At 47.2% G+C, this 20,479-nt stretch overlaps 1 protein-coding gene across 6 annotated transcripts in view; it reads right to left on the minus strand.

Annotated features, from left to right (window-relative positions):
- Positions 1-3,813: 3,813 nt before the first annotated feature.
- ADCY4 (adenylate cyclase 4) overlaps positions 3,814-20,479 on the minus strand; it is a 74,924-nt gene continuing 58,258 nt past the window's right edge. For 4 of the 6 annotated variants that reach the window (XM_053265660.1, XM_053265657.1, XM_053265658.1 and 1 more), the window contains 5 exons: positions 19,231-19,380; positions 17,900-18,007; positions 12,174-12,288; positions 10,810-10,934; positions 3,814-6,852 (listed from right to left, as the gene is read on the minus strand). In XM_053265660.1, the coding sequence (XP_053121635.1) occupies positions 6,700-6,852; positions 10,810-10,934; positions 12,174-12,288; positions 17,900-18,007; positions 19,231-19,380 (651 nt within the window). In that variant the 3' untranslated portion in view covers positions 3,814-6,699. The remainder of the gene's footprint in view (positions 6,853-10,809; positions 10,935-12,173; positions 12,289-17,899; positions 18,008-19,230; positions 19,381-20,479) is intronic. The other 2 variants (XM_053265661.1, XM_053265662.1) reach the window with 2 other exon arrangements.

Genomic DNA, 20,479 nt, shown 5'->3' on the forward strand with positions numbered 1-20,479 from the left:
CACATGCAGCCAGACCCTTCTCGTATACAAAAACAACTGGGGTGCAAAACCTTGAGTGAGGGAAGCTTGAAATGCAGATGCCAGTCGCCCATAAGAGCTCCGAAACCATGCTGATTCTGCCCCTATTGAGCTGGGCCTGATTCATAACGGCGTTTGTACCATTGTCCCCATCAGATCCCAACCCTCTCTACCCTCCCCTCAGCCTCCCCCAAAGTAAACAAAGAAGTTCCTTACATGGGGAGAAGGTAATAGGCGGGAGAGGGAACTCACATGGAGATAGGAGAGGTCCCATCAGCTCTTTTGAGCGAGAAATGATGCTCGTTCTATGCAGCATGGAAACTGAGCCCTTCTTGGTACCTGCTACCCCCTTCAACATAAGGCACTTTTTAAAAATGGGGAATGCAGAGGAGCTGGTCAGAAAGTGGGGACTACACTGGGGGTGGGTGCTGTGCAATCTTCAAGCATTAATCTGGATGATGTCAGCCACGACCACATGCCTTTTTGTTTGGCTTTAGGGGCTAATCTCACAATCGCAGAAAACCGGGCTAGCCTCCGCTAGCCCAATTTTCGGTAATCGTGAGAACCACCAGGCTCGGCTGTGAGCCTGGTCGTTCTAGAGCGGGTAACCCGCTCAAGTACCCCTGCCCTAAAACCAAGATTGCGGAGCAAGCGCTCCGCAAACCTGGTTTTGAAGATTGTGAGTAGTCACGGTGCGGCTCCACGAGGAGACCCCTGGAGGGGAGGCAAAAAGCCGCCTCCCGGCTCCGGGGGTCTCACCAGCATGCCCTGCGCACTCCAGCATGCCCTGCGCAGGGCATGCTGGAGCTTCTGGGGGCCAATTGGCCCCTGCTCCCCCCAGCCCCCACCGGCTCCATCACGCAGCCGGCAATCGTGTGGGTGGCCGATCTGGCCGCCCAGGGCTTCCTTCCCGCTCACCCTGCTAAACCTGGTCTCACTGATCGTGAGACCCGGCTCTTTATCTTTCAGGATTTTAACCTCTCCCCTCTTTACAAAAAGCACAATTTTTAAAAAATTCACATCATTGAGAGGATTGCTTGGGGAAAGCATAAGACATGTTGCCTAGCACCTTTCCCAGCCAATTTTGCATTAAGGGTTCATCAATTGACTCACACAGGAGGAATTTAAACTATAGAATGTATGTACCAGCTGTTGGGTGGGTCCAGACGTGCGTAATTTTGATAGTGAGTCCAAGCTGGAAGTGCACTTACTGCCTCTTGATTGGATCTACATACAGACTCCTTTCCTGTATGCAACTAAAGGAAACCTCATTTTTCTTCTGTGCACAGTGCTGACTGGCTGAGGCCAGTGTGGTCACTAACCCAATTCCCTTCTCTTCCAAAGTAGATTTTCAACATTTTAAACATGTATTCCACTCTTTTAAAAAATATATTCCACTCTTTTAAAAAATATATTCCACTCTTTTAAAAAATATATTCCACTCTTTTAAAAAATATATTCCACTCTTTTAAAAAATATATCAGGGGAATGTATACTTAACTGAATAAATTATATATAATGCTTTGAATAAAATTAAAGGGTGGACAGTTTACCTGAGCATGGGAGAAGGGGCAAGACAAGTCAGTGAATCAGAGCTTGATTCGCCGGCCAGTACATCAGTCAAATACAAGTATTTGATGTACATATCAGGTGGAAACATACATATCAGGCAGTACAGAAATATGATAAAAATAAAGTATATACTTCTAAATGTCAATGTGTTTTAATCTATTAGGATTTTTATCTTTTTTATGAATTTTAAATGTTTTATATTATGTTTAATTATGTTTTAATTCTGTACACCACCTTGCGATTTTTATACTAGGTGGTATATAAATTTAATAAATGAATGAATGAATAATAAAGTGAGGAAAGTTGTGCTCAAGATGAGTAACTCCCCCCTCCTCATTTGGCACTCGCCATTCTTATCCCAGAAAAAAAGTTTGTGTAGAGTCTGAAAGAGAATCACTCACCGTCTGAAGAGTGTCACTATACTTCTGCATCACTGTTCCCTCTAACAAGCAGGGGCGTAACTATAATAGGGCAAGGGGAGACAGTTGTCTGGGGGCCCACTGCCTTGCCCCCCCCAGATACAAGTCACATGACTGAGTCCCCCAGCTGCACACCCACCTGGGCTTCCTTCAGTTGTATTCATCCTCTGAAATTGATGTGAGTGTTAAGACCTGGAGCTACCAGAACAGCACGTCTTTCTCCAGTACCATTAAATGACTTGCATCATCCACAATTTACAAAACCTTCATGAGCTGAGCTTCGGGGGGGGTGCATTTTTAAATCTTGTCTCTGGGCCCACTCCAACCTTGCTACGCCCCTGCTAACAAGGATTCTCAGATGTGGTTGACTACAACCCTCTGCATTCCCAGCTGCAATGGCCTTTGGCTGGGGATTATGGGAGCCATAGTCAACTACATCTGGGAATCCCTGTTAGAGGGAACACTGCTCTGCATGAGTGGTGGATCTGAGCAAGCTTCCTGATTGGAGACAAATGTGGAGCGATGACTCATAGTCATGCAGAGATGCAAGGGGCAGCCTCTTCTGAGTATGGGTCATTCTGCTGTGTCTTTGCATTGCAAGTGACTGAATGATCCAGTCACACCCAGCAGAGAAATACATCTGAATTATCTGCTCCTCCCAGTAGAGGCTGACTGGGAAAAAGCAAACCCAAAACACTTGACTCAGTCAGAGGGAATCTGGGGATGAGTGCTTTGGTCTCACCGGAGCCTTCATTGTGTTTCTTTTGCACACAACCAGTTTTCTCATGGCAATTAGTGGGTCTTGGCTCTCTAGGTTGACTTTGAATAGATCTACATCTCATGCATTCTCATTAGTGGAGGATTATCCCACCCCCCTTATATAAAGAGCAGCCAGCTCGGCTCACATCCTGGACTGGGACAGTTGCATGAGGAAAGAGGACATGATATCACATTGGTCCCACTGTGATCCAGATCTAGGACTGAGGTGAGGGTAAAGGGTTAAAGAACGACCACTGCATTGTCCAGCCCCAGTCCAAACAAGCACATCAGAGTTGTAAATGACTGTCTGCAATTCCCCCACCCACCCCCAACCAATGAATGGATTGGCAGGCAGGTACGGTCTGCAGCTGAAAGCTCAGAATGGTACAACAGATAATGCTTAAGGGGCGGGGAGGCAGAACAATACCCCAAAAGAAAAGGTTCTGGTAATTCTGCCTACTTTCTTTTCACTATAAGCTCAGATGATTATTATAATCTTCAACTTCATGCACTTTTTAAAAAAACAAAACACCAAAATGCAATATGCAGGGTACAGTAAGTAACACAGCAGTCATCAGTCTCACTTGTAAGAACAGAAGGCCCCATACATAGGTGGAGGATGGCAATGAGATAATGATATGAAGCTGTTGAAGTGTCCCTATGGGCCACTACAGCTGTACTAAATTTGATCCAAATTGGTCCAGGCGTTGTAAAGTTGTTGGGAGGGAAGACACACACAGCTGCCATCTTGAAAAGAGTTCTGGAATTCATTCATTGGATATCAAGGTTTAATTTCCTCTGTAATCTTAAAAGGTATACCAACTTTGGTGCAAATTGGTTAGACGGTTCACAAGTTAGCCCACGTCCACCTCAAATATTCACATGTCCACCATCTTGAATTGGGGTGGATGACATCATCACAAAATACACCACTGATGTGTCCCTATGTGGGACTATGTACCAAATTTGGTCCAGGCATTGTGTAGTTATTAGGGTGAAGAAACACACATGGACACAAACAGATAGTCAGACACAGGCAACAAGGTGATCTCATAAGTCTACATTCCATGAGGAAGGAAGGCTCAAAAGAAAAAATAAACACATTGTGACTTCATTGTCTACAAATAGATAACACTGTTTATTCCAGCAAGAATTTAAATACACTTGCTTTGATTCTACAGCAAACCCTCTTCCACTTCCTCCTTTTCCTGGTAACCAGAAAGGGAGAAGTTCTGTTTGGGGACACCTTTGCCTGTATGGATGGGTAGTCACTGTGCTGGAATATTGCATCCCTCAACCACCTGCCAGCACACAGAGGGTTGTCAACCACAGCTCTGGGTCTGAATATCCTCAATATTCAGCAAGGGGATTCTGGGGCACAGCTTGTGGCTTATGGAAGAGGAGCATAGGAAGATGCCTTATCAGATGCTTGTAGCATCTAGTTCAGTATTGTCTACATTGACTGACAGCAGCTTTCCACAGTTTCAGGCAGAGGTCTTTATCAGTCCTACCTGGAGATGTTGGAGATTGAACCTGGGACCTCCTGTGTGAGAAGCAGATGCTCACTGAACTAGAGCTCCATCCTCATCTTCCAATGACATCAGAGTAAAGTGCTAGCTTGGAGGTGTGGCTTACCCTGTATATCTGAACAGTATGTGTTCAGGTATGGCCCATGTCTGACAAAAGCACAGCCCCAAGAATAGTGGTATGCCTGCTGGATGTCAGGGTTCTCCTGACTTCAGATCTGCACCCTCCATTTAAGCAGGGTCCACACCCAGGTTCCCTCTTAAAATGAATGCATGTACGGTCAGAGGAAAGCATGTACAATGCATGTAGACACTAGGACTGTGCAAGCTGGAAGATTCAGAAGCCTATGTTGGAACTCCTGCCACCCACCTGCGGAGATAACCAATCACGGTGCAATCCTCTATAATAAAGAGCTTGGTTGTAATCCCGTGTCCCTGCGGCCGTATCTTTCTCGGCTGTTCTGAGCATGCGCAGAGCGCATGCTCAGAACATCCGAGAAAGATACGGCCGCAGGGACACGGGCGGCCATGTTGGCTCCCGGACCGGGAGCAGGGAAAGACGGCGGCGGCAGGAAGGACTGGCCCTGCTGGCGGCCGCCACCGCACCAAGAAGACTGGCCCCGCTGGCGGCCGCCGCCGCCGCCACGCCGAGAAGACTGGCCCCGTGCCGAGAAGACTGGCCCCGCTGGTGGCAGTGGCCGCGACGGGGGACTGGGCCCGCTGGCAGCCCAAGGAGAGGATTCCCCACTAGAGCCCATTATTTAAACGGGCTAAAAAATACTTGTCATTAATAATATGGGAGTGGGATGCGGGTTCTTTAAATGCTGACCCAGCACTGGCATGGGGAAAGCTGAGCAGCTGTGGGGTGTCCATGCGGTGAGCAAGGAGTGATGCCGGGGAGGCTGGGAATGAGGGTGGAACAGCCAGGTCTAGGACAACTCTCTGGCCAACCTCAACATGGCTAACTCACTGCAGGGACAACTCGATGCAAGTTGGTCGCAGAGAGTTGGCGACAGAACGGAACAGCCAGGAAGAAGTTTGGGTATTCCTGGGTGCTGTTACTTCCAGAGAATGGTTCCTCCCCTCCTTTGGAAGAAGTTATCATGTACACATGTACAACGTAGTGGTTGAATACAGCTTCTTTTTTTCCTTTTGGCAATGGTTCTCCAAGGTCTCAGGGAACAATCTTTTCAACTCTGCTAAATAAAACTGCCAGGTGTTAAACCTAAGACCTGATGCTCAAGTCTTCTGAGCTGCCTCTCTTCCCCAAATCAAAACTGAGCTGAGAGAGAACTCAAAGCTTGAGCAAAAAAGGAGTATGCACAGAACCGTAACCACTCACCACCCCAACCACATGAAATACACATTTGAGTACTTCTAGACTACTACATGTCAGGAAGGCAAACCACAAGTTAAAAAGGAAGGGAGGTGGGGAAAATGACCTAAAAAGAGATTCAGGAAATGGTGGTGTCTTGCATTATACTCCGAGGCAAACTGACATCCAACCCACACCGGATGGTTGCGACAGATGCAATAACTTTCATACCGCAGCTAAATTAGGGGCCTGCCTCAGTAGCAGCAAGACAGGCCTGGGGCTCTGTCTCTGTACCTCCCTCCCTTCCCAAATGAACCCCTGCCGTTCAAGGTAGGCCATTTGTGTTCAGAGAATTGCTGCAGATGTCTTCCAGCTCATCCCTAGGCCATGCGAGAATTGGGGAGGCTTTGAAGGATCCAAGAAGAAAGGCTACAACTGGCCATTGCTTGAGAGTGGGTGGGGGATCAGGCACCCATGCGTGATGCTCAGGGCTGGGTAATGGAATTAACAGCCTTGCTGAAGGAGCAAACTACAAATATTGGGGAGTGAGACTCCACAGAGCACTGGGTTGAGCTCGGAGCTGGATTTGGGTTCTTTGGAGTAGGCTCAAGTGCAGTTGCAGGAGAACTTGACTGAGGAGTGACCTCCTTCCCTCAAAGTCTTTTGTAGTCTCTTAAAATACCTCTGGAGTGGCTTATAGCAGTATCAAGTGCCATCTTTGTGGCCGCAGTCAACATGGAAGTCCACAGTCCACATGGAAGTGGAGGTAAAAGTAGATTCTTCCTTGGAAGGGGCAAAAGTTTTGAGTCATTTTGATTACTTTTCATTTGATGCTTGGACTTTCTCTCCTTGCCACCCTCTTAAAGCCTCCTTCTGCAGTCAGTCCATTCTGACAAGCGGAGTCCCTTTGGCAGCCCATGTGCCATGTCTGCAGCACAATGACTTGCCTGAAATTGAGTGCTAGAGAGGTCAGTTAAAAAGAGGCCTCTCTGCTGCCCCCAAGTGGCAGGAGGAACAGCCTGCAGCTGTTTGCAGGACATCCCGCCCTGGAGAGTCTGTCTCTTGCTGCAGTTTGGCTCTTCTGCCGGACTCAGCTCAGCATAGGAGCTTGGGCACCAGGCCGTGCTGTGTCTGTACAGACATAAAATGTTCGCAGTTGGCCCTTGCCCTTCACCTTGATGACCCCACGAAGGCAGCAAGTATAACCCACTGTTTCCAAGGCTTTGGAAGTTTCTTCCGTGACCTGTGAGTAAAGAAGAGAGGATTAAAGAGAGTCAGTCTGGTGTCATTGTTAGTAGAGCTGGGAAGTTCTTCCAAGCCCTGCACTGGGTTTTGTCAATCATGGCTGCAGCCTTAGAAAAAACTGCCAATCCCAAACTTGTGCCACTCAGGAACTAGAAGGGAATTTGGTGGGTGCGGCGGGGGGAGTCTTTTACAAGAAGCTGTGGAAAGCAAGGTGGCCGTTTCAGTTCCTATCCAGTTCCTATCCAGAACAGAGAGGATATGAGAGAGCCTGTCTCCTGCTCCCACCCCATCCTAGGTATAAGAGGGGGTGGGGAGGGGAGGAGGTGTCTGGCAGATATACTGGTTTTACGACAAATATTTATATACTGCTTTCCAACAAAAGTTGCCAAAGTGGTTTATGGAGAGAGAGAGAGAGAGAGAGAGAGAGAGAGAGAGAGAGAGAGAGAGAGAGAGAGGGAGAGGGAGAGGGAGAGAGAGAGGGCATAGCTATAATTGAACAAAAGGGTTCAAAGAACACGGGCCCCCAGCTCCTGTGGGCCCTCCAGATCCACCCCTTCCTATTTTCTTTATTATCTCCCTCAGTCTGGGGGGCCGCGAGAGAGAGGGATGAACATGGGCCCCCTCTCCCTTAGCTACACCCCAGAAAGAAAGAAAGAAAGAAAGAAAGAAAGAAAGAAAGAAAGAAAGAAAGAAAGAAAGAAAGAAAGAAGGCTCCCTGTCCCCAAAGGGCTCACAATCTAAAAAAGAAACATAAGACAGACACCAGCAACTGCCATAGGGCCAGTTGCTCCCCCCCTTGCTAAGAAAGGATTGCCACTTTAAAAAGGTGCCTGCTTGCTCAGTTTAGCAGGTTTTCTGACCTGACAGGACATGACTTGACAGCTGGGAGGAGCTGACCAGGCCCCTCCTGACAGCATGAATGTTGGGTTAGAATCCAACATTTTCGGCTGTGTGTGAATGCCTAGTGGTTAGAGTGTTGGACTAGGAACAGGGAGACCCAGGTCAAATGTGTGCTTCGCCATGAAGCTGACTGGGTGGCCTTGGGCCACTTGCTCTGCCTCAGTCCAGGAGTTCCTGGGAGGAAAGACCCAATAAAAATGCAGTCAATTAATAAATGACCCCAGTGAGGAGGAGGGCATTTGTTTGGGTGTAAGTCACTTGCCCCTCCATCACCAACTCCCAGCTTCAGCGGAGATGAATTTGAGTTGGGGCAAATTTCAAGGCGATTGTCTTAATTTACAAATTTGAATTTTTATTGCCCAAATTCCGAAGAAGCCTGCTAGGTTAAAACCAAACGTTCCTCTAGTCCAACATCCTCTTTCTACCAGGCAACTGTTTCCCACAGGATGTGATGACAGCCATTGGCCTGGATGGCCCTAAGAGGGGCTTAGACAAATTCACGGAGTACAGGTCTATCAATGGCTACTAGTCTGAGGGTTAGAGGCCACCTCCAACCTCAGAGGCAAGATACTTCTGAGTACCACTTGCAAGGGGAGCAATAGCAGGAGAGAGGGCACGCCTTCATCTCATGCTTGTAGGCTTCTCAGCTGCATCTGGTGGGCCCATGTGTGCAACAGGATACTGGACTAGATGGGCCATGGGCCTGATCCAGCAGGGCTGTTCTCCTGTTCTTAAATACAGAGGTTCTATTTTGCTACCATGGCTAACAGTCATTGGTAGATTTCCCATCCCAGCATTCCCAGTTCTGACAGCACTTTGGGGCTGAAGTCTGGACTTATGAAGCCCTTGTGCAAAAGTGTTGCATGACTACAAGGCTGTTGTGCTAGCTAGTTGCACTAGGTCTGGAGTTTCTGTGGCTCTAGATCAGGGCTGCACAACTTTGGCCCTCCCGCAGAGGTTGGACTACAGCTCCCACAATCCCTGACTATTGGCCAGTGTGACTGGGGATGCTGCAGTTGTGCAGCCCAGCACTAGAGCAGGGGCGTAACTATGATAGGGCAAGGGGAGACAGTTGTCTGGGGGCCCACTGCCTCCCCCCCCAAGGTAAGTCACATGACTGACTCCCCCAGCCATGCACCCGCTCGGGCTTCTGGGGGGGCATTTTAAAATCTTGTCTCTGGGCCCATTCCAACCTTGCTATGCCCCTGAACTAGAGCAAATATATTTGTGCTTGCACAACCGGATGTGCTACCCGTGGCATGCCTCATTGGTTTTACAAGGAATTTTTTGCACAAGAGTGCAGTTTTGAGCATCCCCATGGTATTGCACAGTGACACGCTCCTTGTTCATTGCACAAACACTTCATTAGTCTGGACGTTAGCCAGTGATTCTGTTGGGTTTGGTCACCCAGAATCAAGAGTGGGGCCAGGAGGACTATTTGGCCAGGGCTCAAGTGCAAAAGGGGCCTCTGATGTAGACACTGGTGTCCGGCTACATGTCCCTGTCTCCTTTACCCAGCCTGCCTAGGCTTATCGAGTCCAGCCTCAGAGCAGGGACAGGGAGGGGGTTGAGCATCACAAGCTGCTTGCTCCTTGTGTCTGTCCCTCTCCGGGGGGCCCTGACACTCTCCACCAACCAAACTCTCATCCCCGGCCGACACCTTATATGCCTCCTCACAGACTATGCATCGCCCGTCCCCGATTACATGGCCAACGCCTCTCTTTATTATCTGTAATTGACTACCTTGTACAGCCATTGCCAATGCCTCTCCCCGTCTCCCTCCTCCTGCTCCAGGGACGTATCTAGGGTGGGGCAGGCAGGGCACATGCCCTGGGCGCCACTTGAAGGGGGCGCCATTTTTAAAAATGAAATTTTTTAATGGCCACTGAAAACAAAATGGCCACCACGCATGCTCAAATGGCCTCTGCAAGGCCCTAGTATCTGGGAAAAGTCAAATTCTCAATTTATTTTTAAAACTTATGTAATAGTGATGCTTCAATGCATAGTAGAGAATTAGATAAGCACTTCTGTTTAGTTTTCCAAGTACATCTCCACATAGTATTTGTGTATTTCATGAGCCCTAGCATACTGAAATTTGTAGTTTTTGAGCATTTTTTTGGTCTGGCTACATCCACTGCTAAATAGTTTTTGAAAGATTAAAAGATTAATGAGCTTGACTTGTATTTTTCAGCTGATATTATTGTAAAGTTATCTGAAAGATAGGTGTCAGATGTTTGGACAGGGGGCGCAATTTCAGTGCTTGCCCTAGGCGCTATTTTCCCTAGATACGCCTCTGTCCTGCTCAGACCCTCTCCCTTCGGGAGGCATGCTGCTGCTGATGTTATCCTCGCACGCCTCCCCTTCGGCGCCATCAGGGCTCTGCTCCTCCTCCACTGGAGCCAAGTCCCTGCCCATTTGGCAGTCTTTCCTCCGCCTCTCCCCGGCTGCCACCTGTCCCTGTCTCCTTGGGCCCTCTCACCACTCTGTCCTTGGAAGTCAGGACAGCCAGCCTCACCGGACAACTGGTTAATTTATTGCACAGCAAAATACTAGAAGAGGATTTGTTAAATTGAAAAAGAATATTTGAATTATATCTCCCTCTCTTTTGGGGGTGGCTTGTTTTGTGCTCATGCGTCATGATTTTTAATTGTTTTTTTGCTGGAGGCCTCAAAAGCTGGAAGACGCCCAGACCTCTCTAGACCTCTGAGAGGCCTGCCCTGAACACGACCAGTAGGTTTAGAATTGAAATTGGGAATGCTAGGTAGAGATTTAACAGTTTTAACTGTTAAAATGTCTTGGTTGTATTGCTGTAAACCACCTCGAGACTTTGGTAGCGGGTGGTATAGAAATGTGTTAAACAAACAAATAAAATGTGAAGGCCTGGGAAAGAAAACTGGGCGGGGTCATTTTTTCCCAGGGGGGGGGAACCTGGTTTTTCCGCCCCACCCCCATTTCCCCATCTTTTCTTCAGGCTTTTACATCTCGAGTGCTAGGAAAACACAGCTCAGAAATCAGTTCCCCCCCCCCCCACATAATCTCTTCTTAAAGCCCCAACCTGGATCTTCCCCAGCACGCCTGTGCTCTCCATCCGGCTAGCCACGTTCACTGTGTTCCCCCAAATATCGTACTGGGGTTTCTGGGCTCCAATCACGCCAGCCACAACTGGTCCATGGTTTATGCCTGGAAAAGAAACCATAGGGTTGGAGCACAGGTATGCCTAGGATGAGAGAGGGTACACACCTGTGGTCAGCTATAGCGATGTGCACGGAACCGCGGAGGTGCAGTTCGGCGCCGGCAGGGATCTCCCATTAAGGGCGGTGGGGGTTGCACTTACCCCTCCCACTGCTTTCCCCCCACTGGGAACTCTGTTTTTGCAAAAGGTTTTTGGGGTGGTAGCATTGCTCCCTGCCGCCCCTGCCTCCGTTATTGTCTGGAAATACTGGAAGAAACAATTGCCCATGTGCCCACTGCGAATGCCGCACGTTGCGTGCGCATGCAGCGGGCGCACACAGCAGGCGACATGCACAATGGGTGCATGCACAATTGTTACTTCCCGTATTTTCCTCCCCAGCCTCAGTGGACGTTGGCTGGGGAGTATGGGAGTTGCAATCAGCATCTTGGAATCCCTGTGACAGGGAACACTGGTCATGACTAATGTAAGCTGGATGCTGCTGGATGATTCTAGTCAATAACAGAAATGGCACTTTTGGAGAGTTCCCACGTATCATCTCAGTCATTCCTGCAACCACCCTACAAGGCAGAAGAGGGTTATTGTCCTCATATCATAGATGGTGAGCAGCTGAGGGAGAGATAACGGATTGCCCAAGGCAATCTAGGATGAAGACTAATGCGAGCCCATAGCTGAGAGCACAGGCATGCGTCCCACTGAACTGAATGCAGGCTCGGGAGTTAGTCTTATGCCTTCCACTGTGCTTCAGGAAGGGTTACCCATCTTCTTAAAAAACAAAAATTCAGACCACCACATGGATGACTTTTTGTTACTTCTTCACCTTAATTTTTTTTAATGGGGGAAAAAAAATAGAAGTACAAGATTGCGGGGGAAGATTTTTGGTGACAGCACAGGCAACAGCCAATCAATGCTGTGCATAGCTCAGTTCTGCAGTATATGTTCAGAACTATTATTTTTCAGAGCTTGAACCTGATGAGCATTAGATATATTTGGAATGGACTTAGTGAAGGTAGCCCCAGTGCTCTGAAAATATTGTCTGTCTTTATTGCATACAGCAGGGATCCCCTACCTGCGGTACTCCAGATGTTGCTGATCTACAACTCCCATCGTGACGGGATGATGGGAGTTGTAGTTCCACAACAGCTGGGGTAGTACAGGTTGGGAATCCCTGGCAAAGAGAATTCATAGCAGAGGGGCTGCTAGCTCATACGCGGCTCATCCATACTCACCCACACGAAGCTTGAAGCTGTTGAAAGAGTGCTTGTTGATGATGTCTAGCTTGGCAACCAAAGCCATGGCAAACTCCACCATGGTGCCCAGATGAGTGTAGCTCCTCTCAGCTTCCTGCAGGACCATGAACAAACACATGTACACAAGAACACAGGAGGCACCTTTTTCAAGTGTCAATTCTCTTTACTGAGCAGGGGAAGAACAACTGGCCCTATCCATTTCCAGAACACCATCCCTCCAGTGGCTGTCGCTGGTGTCTCTCTTATGTTCCTTTTTTTTTAAGATTGTGAGCCCTTTGGAGACATCGAGCCATTTTATTTATCAATTTATATCTATGTAAACCACTTTGGGAACTTTTGCTGAAAAGTGGTCTATAAATATTTGTCAGATGTACCAGTATAAACCAGGGTTTCTTAACCTTGGGCTCCCAGATGCTGTTGGACTACAACTCCCATCATTCCCAGACATGGCCTTTGTGGCTGAGGATGATGGGAGTTGTAGTCCAACAACATGGGGGGGCAAGGTTAAGAAACCCTGGTATAAACTAAAAGAAGGATAATACAAGAATACAGATCCAGAATTGTGAGAGACAGTAGCAGCTGCTGAGCGCCCCTCCTGGGCGGGACAGTGAGAGCATGGAAATACTGCTTTAAACAATGGCAAATGTACCAGCCACTCATACCCAAAATGCTCTATGGGGCACGGAGACACCTGAGCCGGCATCCCACGGACAGGCTGCCTCCCCCTCACTGCTCAGTTGGCCTCTTTGCATGCGTGGAGACCATTTGCAGGGTTAGCAATTAGCATGGCATAAACCTGCCTTTGATAATATAGCTCTGAACTTTGCCAAACTGCATTGAAACTGATTGTGCACATTAGTAAAATGCATGCATGTGTTTGTGTTGAATTAATTAACGCCTTTGAGGAGGGACTGTAGCTTAGAGGCAGAGCACAAGATCCAGGGCCAATCGCTGACATCTGCAGACCGGGCTGAGAAAGATCCTGACCGCCACTGTAGACAATACTGACTTAGATGGAGCAAGGGTCTAACTCGGTATACAGGTATGGCACATACAGACAAAAAGAAAACCGGCCAGTGTCTTGACTAAGGAACCAGACATGCTCCATAAAATTGTGCCTGCACTACAGAGAGCTTCCAGAGTTCACTATGCAGTGTATAGTGTGGAGTGTCAGGGGGTGATTTTCTCCAATCTCTCCTATTCCTCTGGAAATGCACTATGCATCACACGAATATGTCCCTGAGGGCTGTGCAGCCCTCAGGGAATATTTTCAGGTGATGCAGGATATTTCTGGGGGAAGGAGAGCTCTCGGAGAATCAACCCCCACCCTCCATGCTTCACTGCTAAGAAAGCTTTTCACAGTGGGCACGTTTTGCTAGAGTGCATCTGGTTCCTTAGGTTGTCAGCCAATGTAATGTGTTCAATAACCATCCCAAACTTTTCGGCAGCTGGTCATAGCCTATATGCAAAACCAGTCTCTATCTAAATCAGCAATTATTTCTACTGAAAATGGAGCATCCAGATATATATAAAGTGCTTTAAACTAGATTTTATAAGTTCCACAAGACAGACTGGCCTGGCCAGGACTCTACGTAGTCTTTACAAGTATGATGAGGAGTGAAAAGAGTACTGGAGGTCTTACAGGTAAGCAAAGGCGGAGATGCTTGGCAGCTCATATGGGGTGGTTTCTACCAAAGCCAGGAAATGCAGAAATGAATTATGCTTTACAGGAACTGACAGTGTTGCAAGTCACAGAAGTGAGACAGCAGAATGTGAAAAGCAGGAAAGAGCAGCAGTGGAGAAGATGGCGAGAAATAAAGAAGGGGAAAACACCCCCCATTATCTCTCATCATCTCCAAAGCAAAAGTGCAATCAGCAGTAATGCATCTCTAGAAAACATAGGAAATGCACTGTGTGACCTCCTTCCAGGCCTGATGTTGGTGCTGAAACAGCAAAATCTGTTGGGGAGGAAATTTTGTTTTGCAGTTCAGTATTGTAGACCAGGCTGTGACATTTACTACAAAGAATGCCGTGAAGATCAATTCTAGGTCCATATATGTAGATCCGCAATGACTTTTCCAATTCCAGGTATTAGTACCAAAGTATACATGAAAATATATCAAAAGTCTTCCAATATGAACTGGCCATAGCCTATCATTACTTTTTGACCAATCAGGACTCCCGACAAAGGCTAGTAAGCCCATTCCTGCCAACGCCTTGTGGACCATGTTAATTATAAAGCAGGCACACAGACATGGGAAGGTTCTCACTATGTTCTAGATCAGGGGCTCAGAAGCTTGGGTCTCAGATGCTTTTGGACTACAACTCTCAGAATCCCCAGCCACAATGGCCTTTGGCATGCTGTATTCCAAGGTTAACTTATAAGAACATAAAAACAGCTCTGCTGGATCAGGCCCAAGGCCCATCAAGTCCAGCATCCTGTTTCACACAGTGGCCCACCAGATGCCGCTGGAAGCCTACAGGCAGGAGTTGAGGGCATGCCCTCTCTCCTGCTGTTACTCCCCTGCAGCTGGTACTCAGAGGCATCTTGCCTTGAGGCTGGAAAATGGAGAACTCCAATCTGAGTGGTCCCCAAGAGTCACTCCACCACCACATGCAGGTGGTCTCAAGTATCAGAAGTGGGCCCTTCTGAGGGCTCTGGGCAGCTGCCCTGCAATGTTGATCCCCGATGTTGGTTTTCCTGACATCAAATGGGTCTGCAGCTCAGTGGCAGAACACCTGTGTTGCACAAAGAATGTCTCAGGTTCAATCCACAGTGTCTTCAGGTAGGGCTGAGAAGTACTGCATCTGAAACCCTGGAAGGTCGCTGCCAATTCATGTAGACCAGGGTTTCTTAACCTTGGGCCCTCAGATGTGGCTGGACTACAACTCCCATCATCCACAGATATGGCCTTTGTGGCTGAGGATGATGGGAGCTGTAGTCCAACAACATCTGGGGGCCCAAGGTTAAGAAACCCTGATGTAGACAGTACTGAGCCACATGGACCAGTGGTTGGACTCGGTATAAAGTAGCTTCATATATTCAAAACAGCATTCATACAGTGTACCATGATGCCAGCCAGGTGCATAGAGATCATGGAGCAAATGTCCCTGTGCCATGGGGGCAAGGGGGCCGCCAGGGTGCCCCCTCACCCTCCATTCCATTATCACACATCATGCTTCCCACACCATGGGCGTGCTAGGAGAGAGGGAGAAGAAGGAAGCATCATGCCAAAGAGCAAAGACTTTGTGGGCTGGAGAGGGTGAGGGATGCTGTGATTTCCTTTCCAGCACTGGCCATGCCCCCTGCATCAATGCAGGGGGAAGGGCTCAGTGTTCCCTCTAACAGGGATTCCCAGATGTTGTTGACTACAACTCCCAGAATCCCCAAGCAAAAGCCATGGCAGCTGGGGGTTATGGGAGTTGTAGTCAACAACATCTGGGAATCCCTGTTAGAGGGAACACTGGAGGGGCATAGCTTATGCTTCCTATGCCCCTGGTGTCAGCTGTTCCGTTCCACCAGCCTGATCTCTTAATGAGACAGAATATGGATTTGAATTTCACCAGGAGAGCAAGTTCCTACATAAGATCATGCACAGACTAATGCTTCAATATGAACGATTATTAGATCACCTTGAGGGTAATGGTCAGAAGGTTTGGGGGAAATTCTTTACTTTTAATTGTCCTTAATGCAAAAGCTTCAAAAACTTTGTTATTTAGAAATATATGCAGACTTATATCAATGGCTATACTTAACAATTAACAAGTCTATGATAATATCTAAGCTTTTTTTGCTGTTCTATCTCTAGACGTTATTAACCAAACTGCATATTATTTGTGTCATTGGCTCTAATTTTTGTGGTTTGATGTGAAACCACATTCTTACTAGACTGCATAAACAAAAGCAGCTCCCTTTCCGGTTCAGATGCATCATTACAACCACAGAATTGAATTTACTTAATTGCTACATTTCTGTCCCTCTCTTCCTCCAAGAAGCCCAGAGTGCTGTACATGGCTATGCTTATACCCACAACAACCCTGTAAGGAAGGTTAGGCTGAGAGAGAAGTCACCCAGAGTCACCCAGTGAGTTTTACGGCTGAATGGGGATTTGAACTCAGGCCTCCCTAACCCCTACCAACTGGCTCTCAAAGGGTTGCAAGCCAGGAATATAGGAAGCTGCTTTATACTGAGTCAAACCATTAGTCCTTCCTGTTTCATATTGTCAACACTGGGGTTTCTTAACCTTGGGCCCCCAGATGTTGTTGGACTACAACTGCCATCATCCTCAGCCACAAAGGCCATATCTGTGGATGATGGGAGTTGTAGTCCAGCCACATCTGGGGGCCCAAGGTTAAGAAACCTGGACTACACTGACTGGCAATGGCTCTTCAACATTTCAGATAGGAGTCTTTCCCAGCCTTACTTGGAGATGCTATGAAATCTCTGCTAACTGGGCAAAGAGGTACCTTTTTAAGGTGGTGATTCTATTTATTTAGCAGGGGGAGAGTAACTGGCCCTATCCACCCCCAGCACAGTTCTTCCAGTGACTGTTGCTGGTGTGTGTCTTAAGTTTCTTTTTAGAATGTGAGCCCTTTTGATGGCTCACAGGGAGCCCTCTTATTTATTTATTATTTCTCCATGTAAACTACTTTGGAAACTTTTGTTGATAAGTGATATATAAATATTTGTTTACTACTTGTCTGTTATTATTAAAGCTGGGTCTTTCTGCATGCAAAGCACATGCTCTGCCACTGAGCGATGGCAGATAAGTAGGGAGATAGTGATGAGGTTGCCAGGGATTGAACCTGGGACCTCCTGCATGCTAAGGAGATGCTTTACATAGGAAGCTGCCATATACTGAGTCAGACCATTGGTCCATCTAGCTCAGTATTGTCTACACAGACTGGCAGCAGCTTCTCCAAGGTTGCAGGCAGGAATCTCTCTCAGCCCTATCTTGGAGATGCTGCCAGGGAGGGAACTTGGAACCTAGATGCTCTTCCCAGAGCGGCTCCATCCCCTAAGAGGAATATCTTACAGTGCAAACATTTCTAGTCTCCCTTTTGTATGCAACCAGGGCGGACCCTGCTTAGCTTAAAGGGACAAGTCATGCTTGCTACCACAAGACCAGCTCTCCTCTCCTTTACCACTGAGCTATGGTGCCATCAAAACTCAGCCCTACCTGGAAATGCCAGGGATGAAACTGGGACCTTCTGCATGCTAAGCAGATGCCCTACTACTGAGCAACAGCTCCATCCCCTTATGATTCAAGAATAAACTCAAAGCCATGTGCCAAGACCTATGGAAGTAGAATCAGCTAAGCAGTCTACAATTTGGGGATTCTGCCCCCAGATAAACCATAGGAAGAGGTGGGCGGCCCTTCTATGAGGCGAAGTGAGGCTGTCACCTCAGGCAGCAGATCATGGAGGCACCAGTGAGGCAGCAGGATGATCTCCTACCCCCTACTTTTAAAGAACCAAAAGAGGGGAAGGAGGGTGTATGCAAAGCGGTGGCATTGACACTCTGCTTCAGGCACACAAAGGTCTTGAGTTGCCACTGGGAAGCAGATACCAGCAACTGGTTTGCACAGGTGTGAGTGCCACTGCATCTGTGGGCAGACATGCCATAGGATTAGAATGCCAGGGCTTGCCTCCATAGGGGGAATTTGGGAGCTAGGAGAGTCATCTGGAAGGAAAAAGGTTGCTACCTGTTGGTTATCCTGGCCAGCTGCCACATTCAAGCCAGTGGCCGCCATGTAGGTGCTGCCGATAGTTTTTATCTTCTCCACTCCACTGAACTTCGGCTTCAAGAGGAGCTGTTGGGATAGAAACAAGACAGCTGCTGAGTCCAGTGGTTATGAACAGAAGAACAGCCTGGGTGGTTCAGATTAAAAAAACCCATCTGGGCCAGCATTTTGGATCCAGCAGTGGGTAGACAGATGGTGCCCTAGGAAGCTCACAAGGAAGGCACAACAGTGCCAGCCATCTCCATGATGGTTATTTGCTAAGATATAGTGCCTCTCTGAACACAGAGGTTCAGCTATCATAGCTACACAGAAATGTATCCATGACTTTGTCTAACCCTTTTTGAAAAGAGTGATTGCATTATTACAAAAGCATTTTTATGGGGTCTCTTTGACCCCTAGCACCCTAAGTGCTAAGCACTTTCAGTTTCCCATGCAATGCAATACTAGGATTGCCCATACCCCAATATTTTTACGAGTATAAACTGCAGTTTTAAACAATATTATGAGAGGTGAAACAGCACATGGAATGAAACACCACATGGCACTTAACCTCATTATGGTTGAGCCTGATCTGGAACTGATCTGGAATTGCAGAACACTGACAACAAAGTTTTATTTTATTTTTTCCTTGTCAAATGTGGTACAACCACCCCAGTTCCTTCCAAGAGTTAAAACCATTCATACATTTAAGACACTGTAGTGGCCATCGACACAATAGGGTAAGCTAGATCTCACATCTTTGACATGACAGAACAAGAATTTAAGGCTCTTAGGAACATAGGAAGCTGCTATACTGAGTCAGACCACAGGTCCATCTCGCTCATATTGTCTACACAGACTGGCAGTGGCTTCTCCAAGGTTGCAGGCAGGAATCTCTCTCAGCCCTATCTTGGAGATGCCAGGGAAGGAACTTGGAGCCTAGATGCTCTTCCCAGAGCGGCTCCATCCCCTGAGGGGAATATCTTACAGCGCTCACACTTCTAGTCTCCCTTTCATATGCAACCAGGGTGGATCCTGCTTAGCTTAAGAGGACAAGTCATGCTTGCTACCACAAGACCAGCTCTCTTAACCAATGCACTCCTAAGGGAAAGCTTTTTCAAGTTACAGTTCAGGTAGTATTTGACCCCGCATAGACTAAAACCTATTTCTGTTAACAGCAACCATTGTTTGAAATATATTGTCATGACAGCTAACATTTATCATATGTTTGGGAGTTGTTGAGTGATTTTTAAAAATGGTTTGTGGAGAAATTTTGCAAAAGTATCTATGACCACATGCTAGAATCTCAATACCTCGTCAAAATCAGCAATGATTTCATTGAGTAACCGAAGGCACTCAAGGCCTTCACGGTTGACGTTGGATTCAGAATAAAACTCTTTGAAGTCAGGGATGGAGGCAAACAGGACACAGACGTGCTCGTACGACTGATGGTAAAGATCCTGCTGGCAGAGAAAGGGTGAAGAGACATTATCAGAACTGTTGCAGACTGCAGCACCTAAAATTATGAGCCAAGGTGGTGTTGTGGTTAGAGTGTTGGATTAGGACTGAGGAGAACCAGGTTCAAAGACATGAAGCTCACTGGATGACCTTGGGTAACTCACCATCTCCAGCCTAACCCAGGGATGGGCACATTTAAGGCTTTGGGGGCTGGTTTGATTTTGCAGAGTCTTGGGAAATACCAGCACAAAATAGCAACTGGGGGAGGTAAAGCCAGTCACAAAATGGCTGCTATTGAAATGGCTGCTCCCCAGCTGCTATTAAAATATTATAAGGGGTTTTAACATCAAAACTGCTGAATTCCGGGATAAATTTGTGGCAGAACAGTGGGGGAGGAAGAGAGGTTGCTTTGTGGAGAAATGAACCGGAGATAAATTATCGGGAGTGGTGCGGGGAGAAATTCTGAGCATTGAAAAAAGAGAAATTTTAGAAGGTGTGGCCATGACCCCCTTCTCAGCTTGCCAATCAAATTTGCAGTATTGGCTGGGAAGGAGGAACAAGCAAGCCCAAATGTCCAAAGAGCTACTTCAGATATGTCTGAGGGCCACCTGCAGATGCCAAACTATGTAATGCCCACCTCAATGCAACCGACCTCACCAGATGGCTGTGAAGATAAAATGCGGGGTGGGGGGCATTTTATGCCATGCTGAGCTCTTTGGAAGAAAAGCACAGAAGACATGTAATGATAAAATTCCACATTAAGGAAATCCAAATTTTGCAAATGAAACAACGGGGGGGTTCCCTCTGCAAAAATTCTAGGCAACTCAAAGGAACAAGTGAATGGACCCCCAGTTACCAAATTTCCATTTGGCCTCAATTCGGCAGTACCCACCAACAAAAGAGGAGGGAAAGATTTATATGAACAGATTTTCCTTCAAGGGCAGCATTCACATGTGAAAAAATGAGTGCCTAAATAAAGTAGAGAGCAGAAGATGTGTAATTTTGATGAAATATGAATTTATTATTATTATTTTTGGAAGGGCAGTATAGAGATCAAAATATTAATAATAATAATAATTATTATTATTATTATTTCTTGTTTAC

Source organism: Hemicordylus capensis, chromosome 6, assembly GCF_027244095.1.
Source record: "Hemicordylus capensis ecotype Gifberg chromosome 6, rHemCap1.1.pri, whole genome shotgun sequence".
NCBI classification, from domain to species: Eukaryota; Metazoa; Chordata; class Lepidosauria; order Squamata; family Cordylidae; genus Hemicordylus; species Hemicordylus capensis.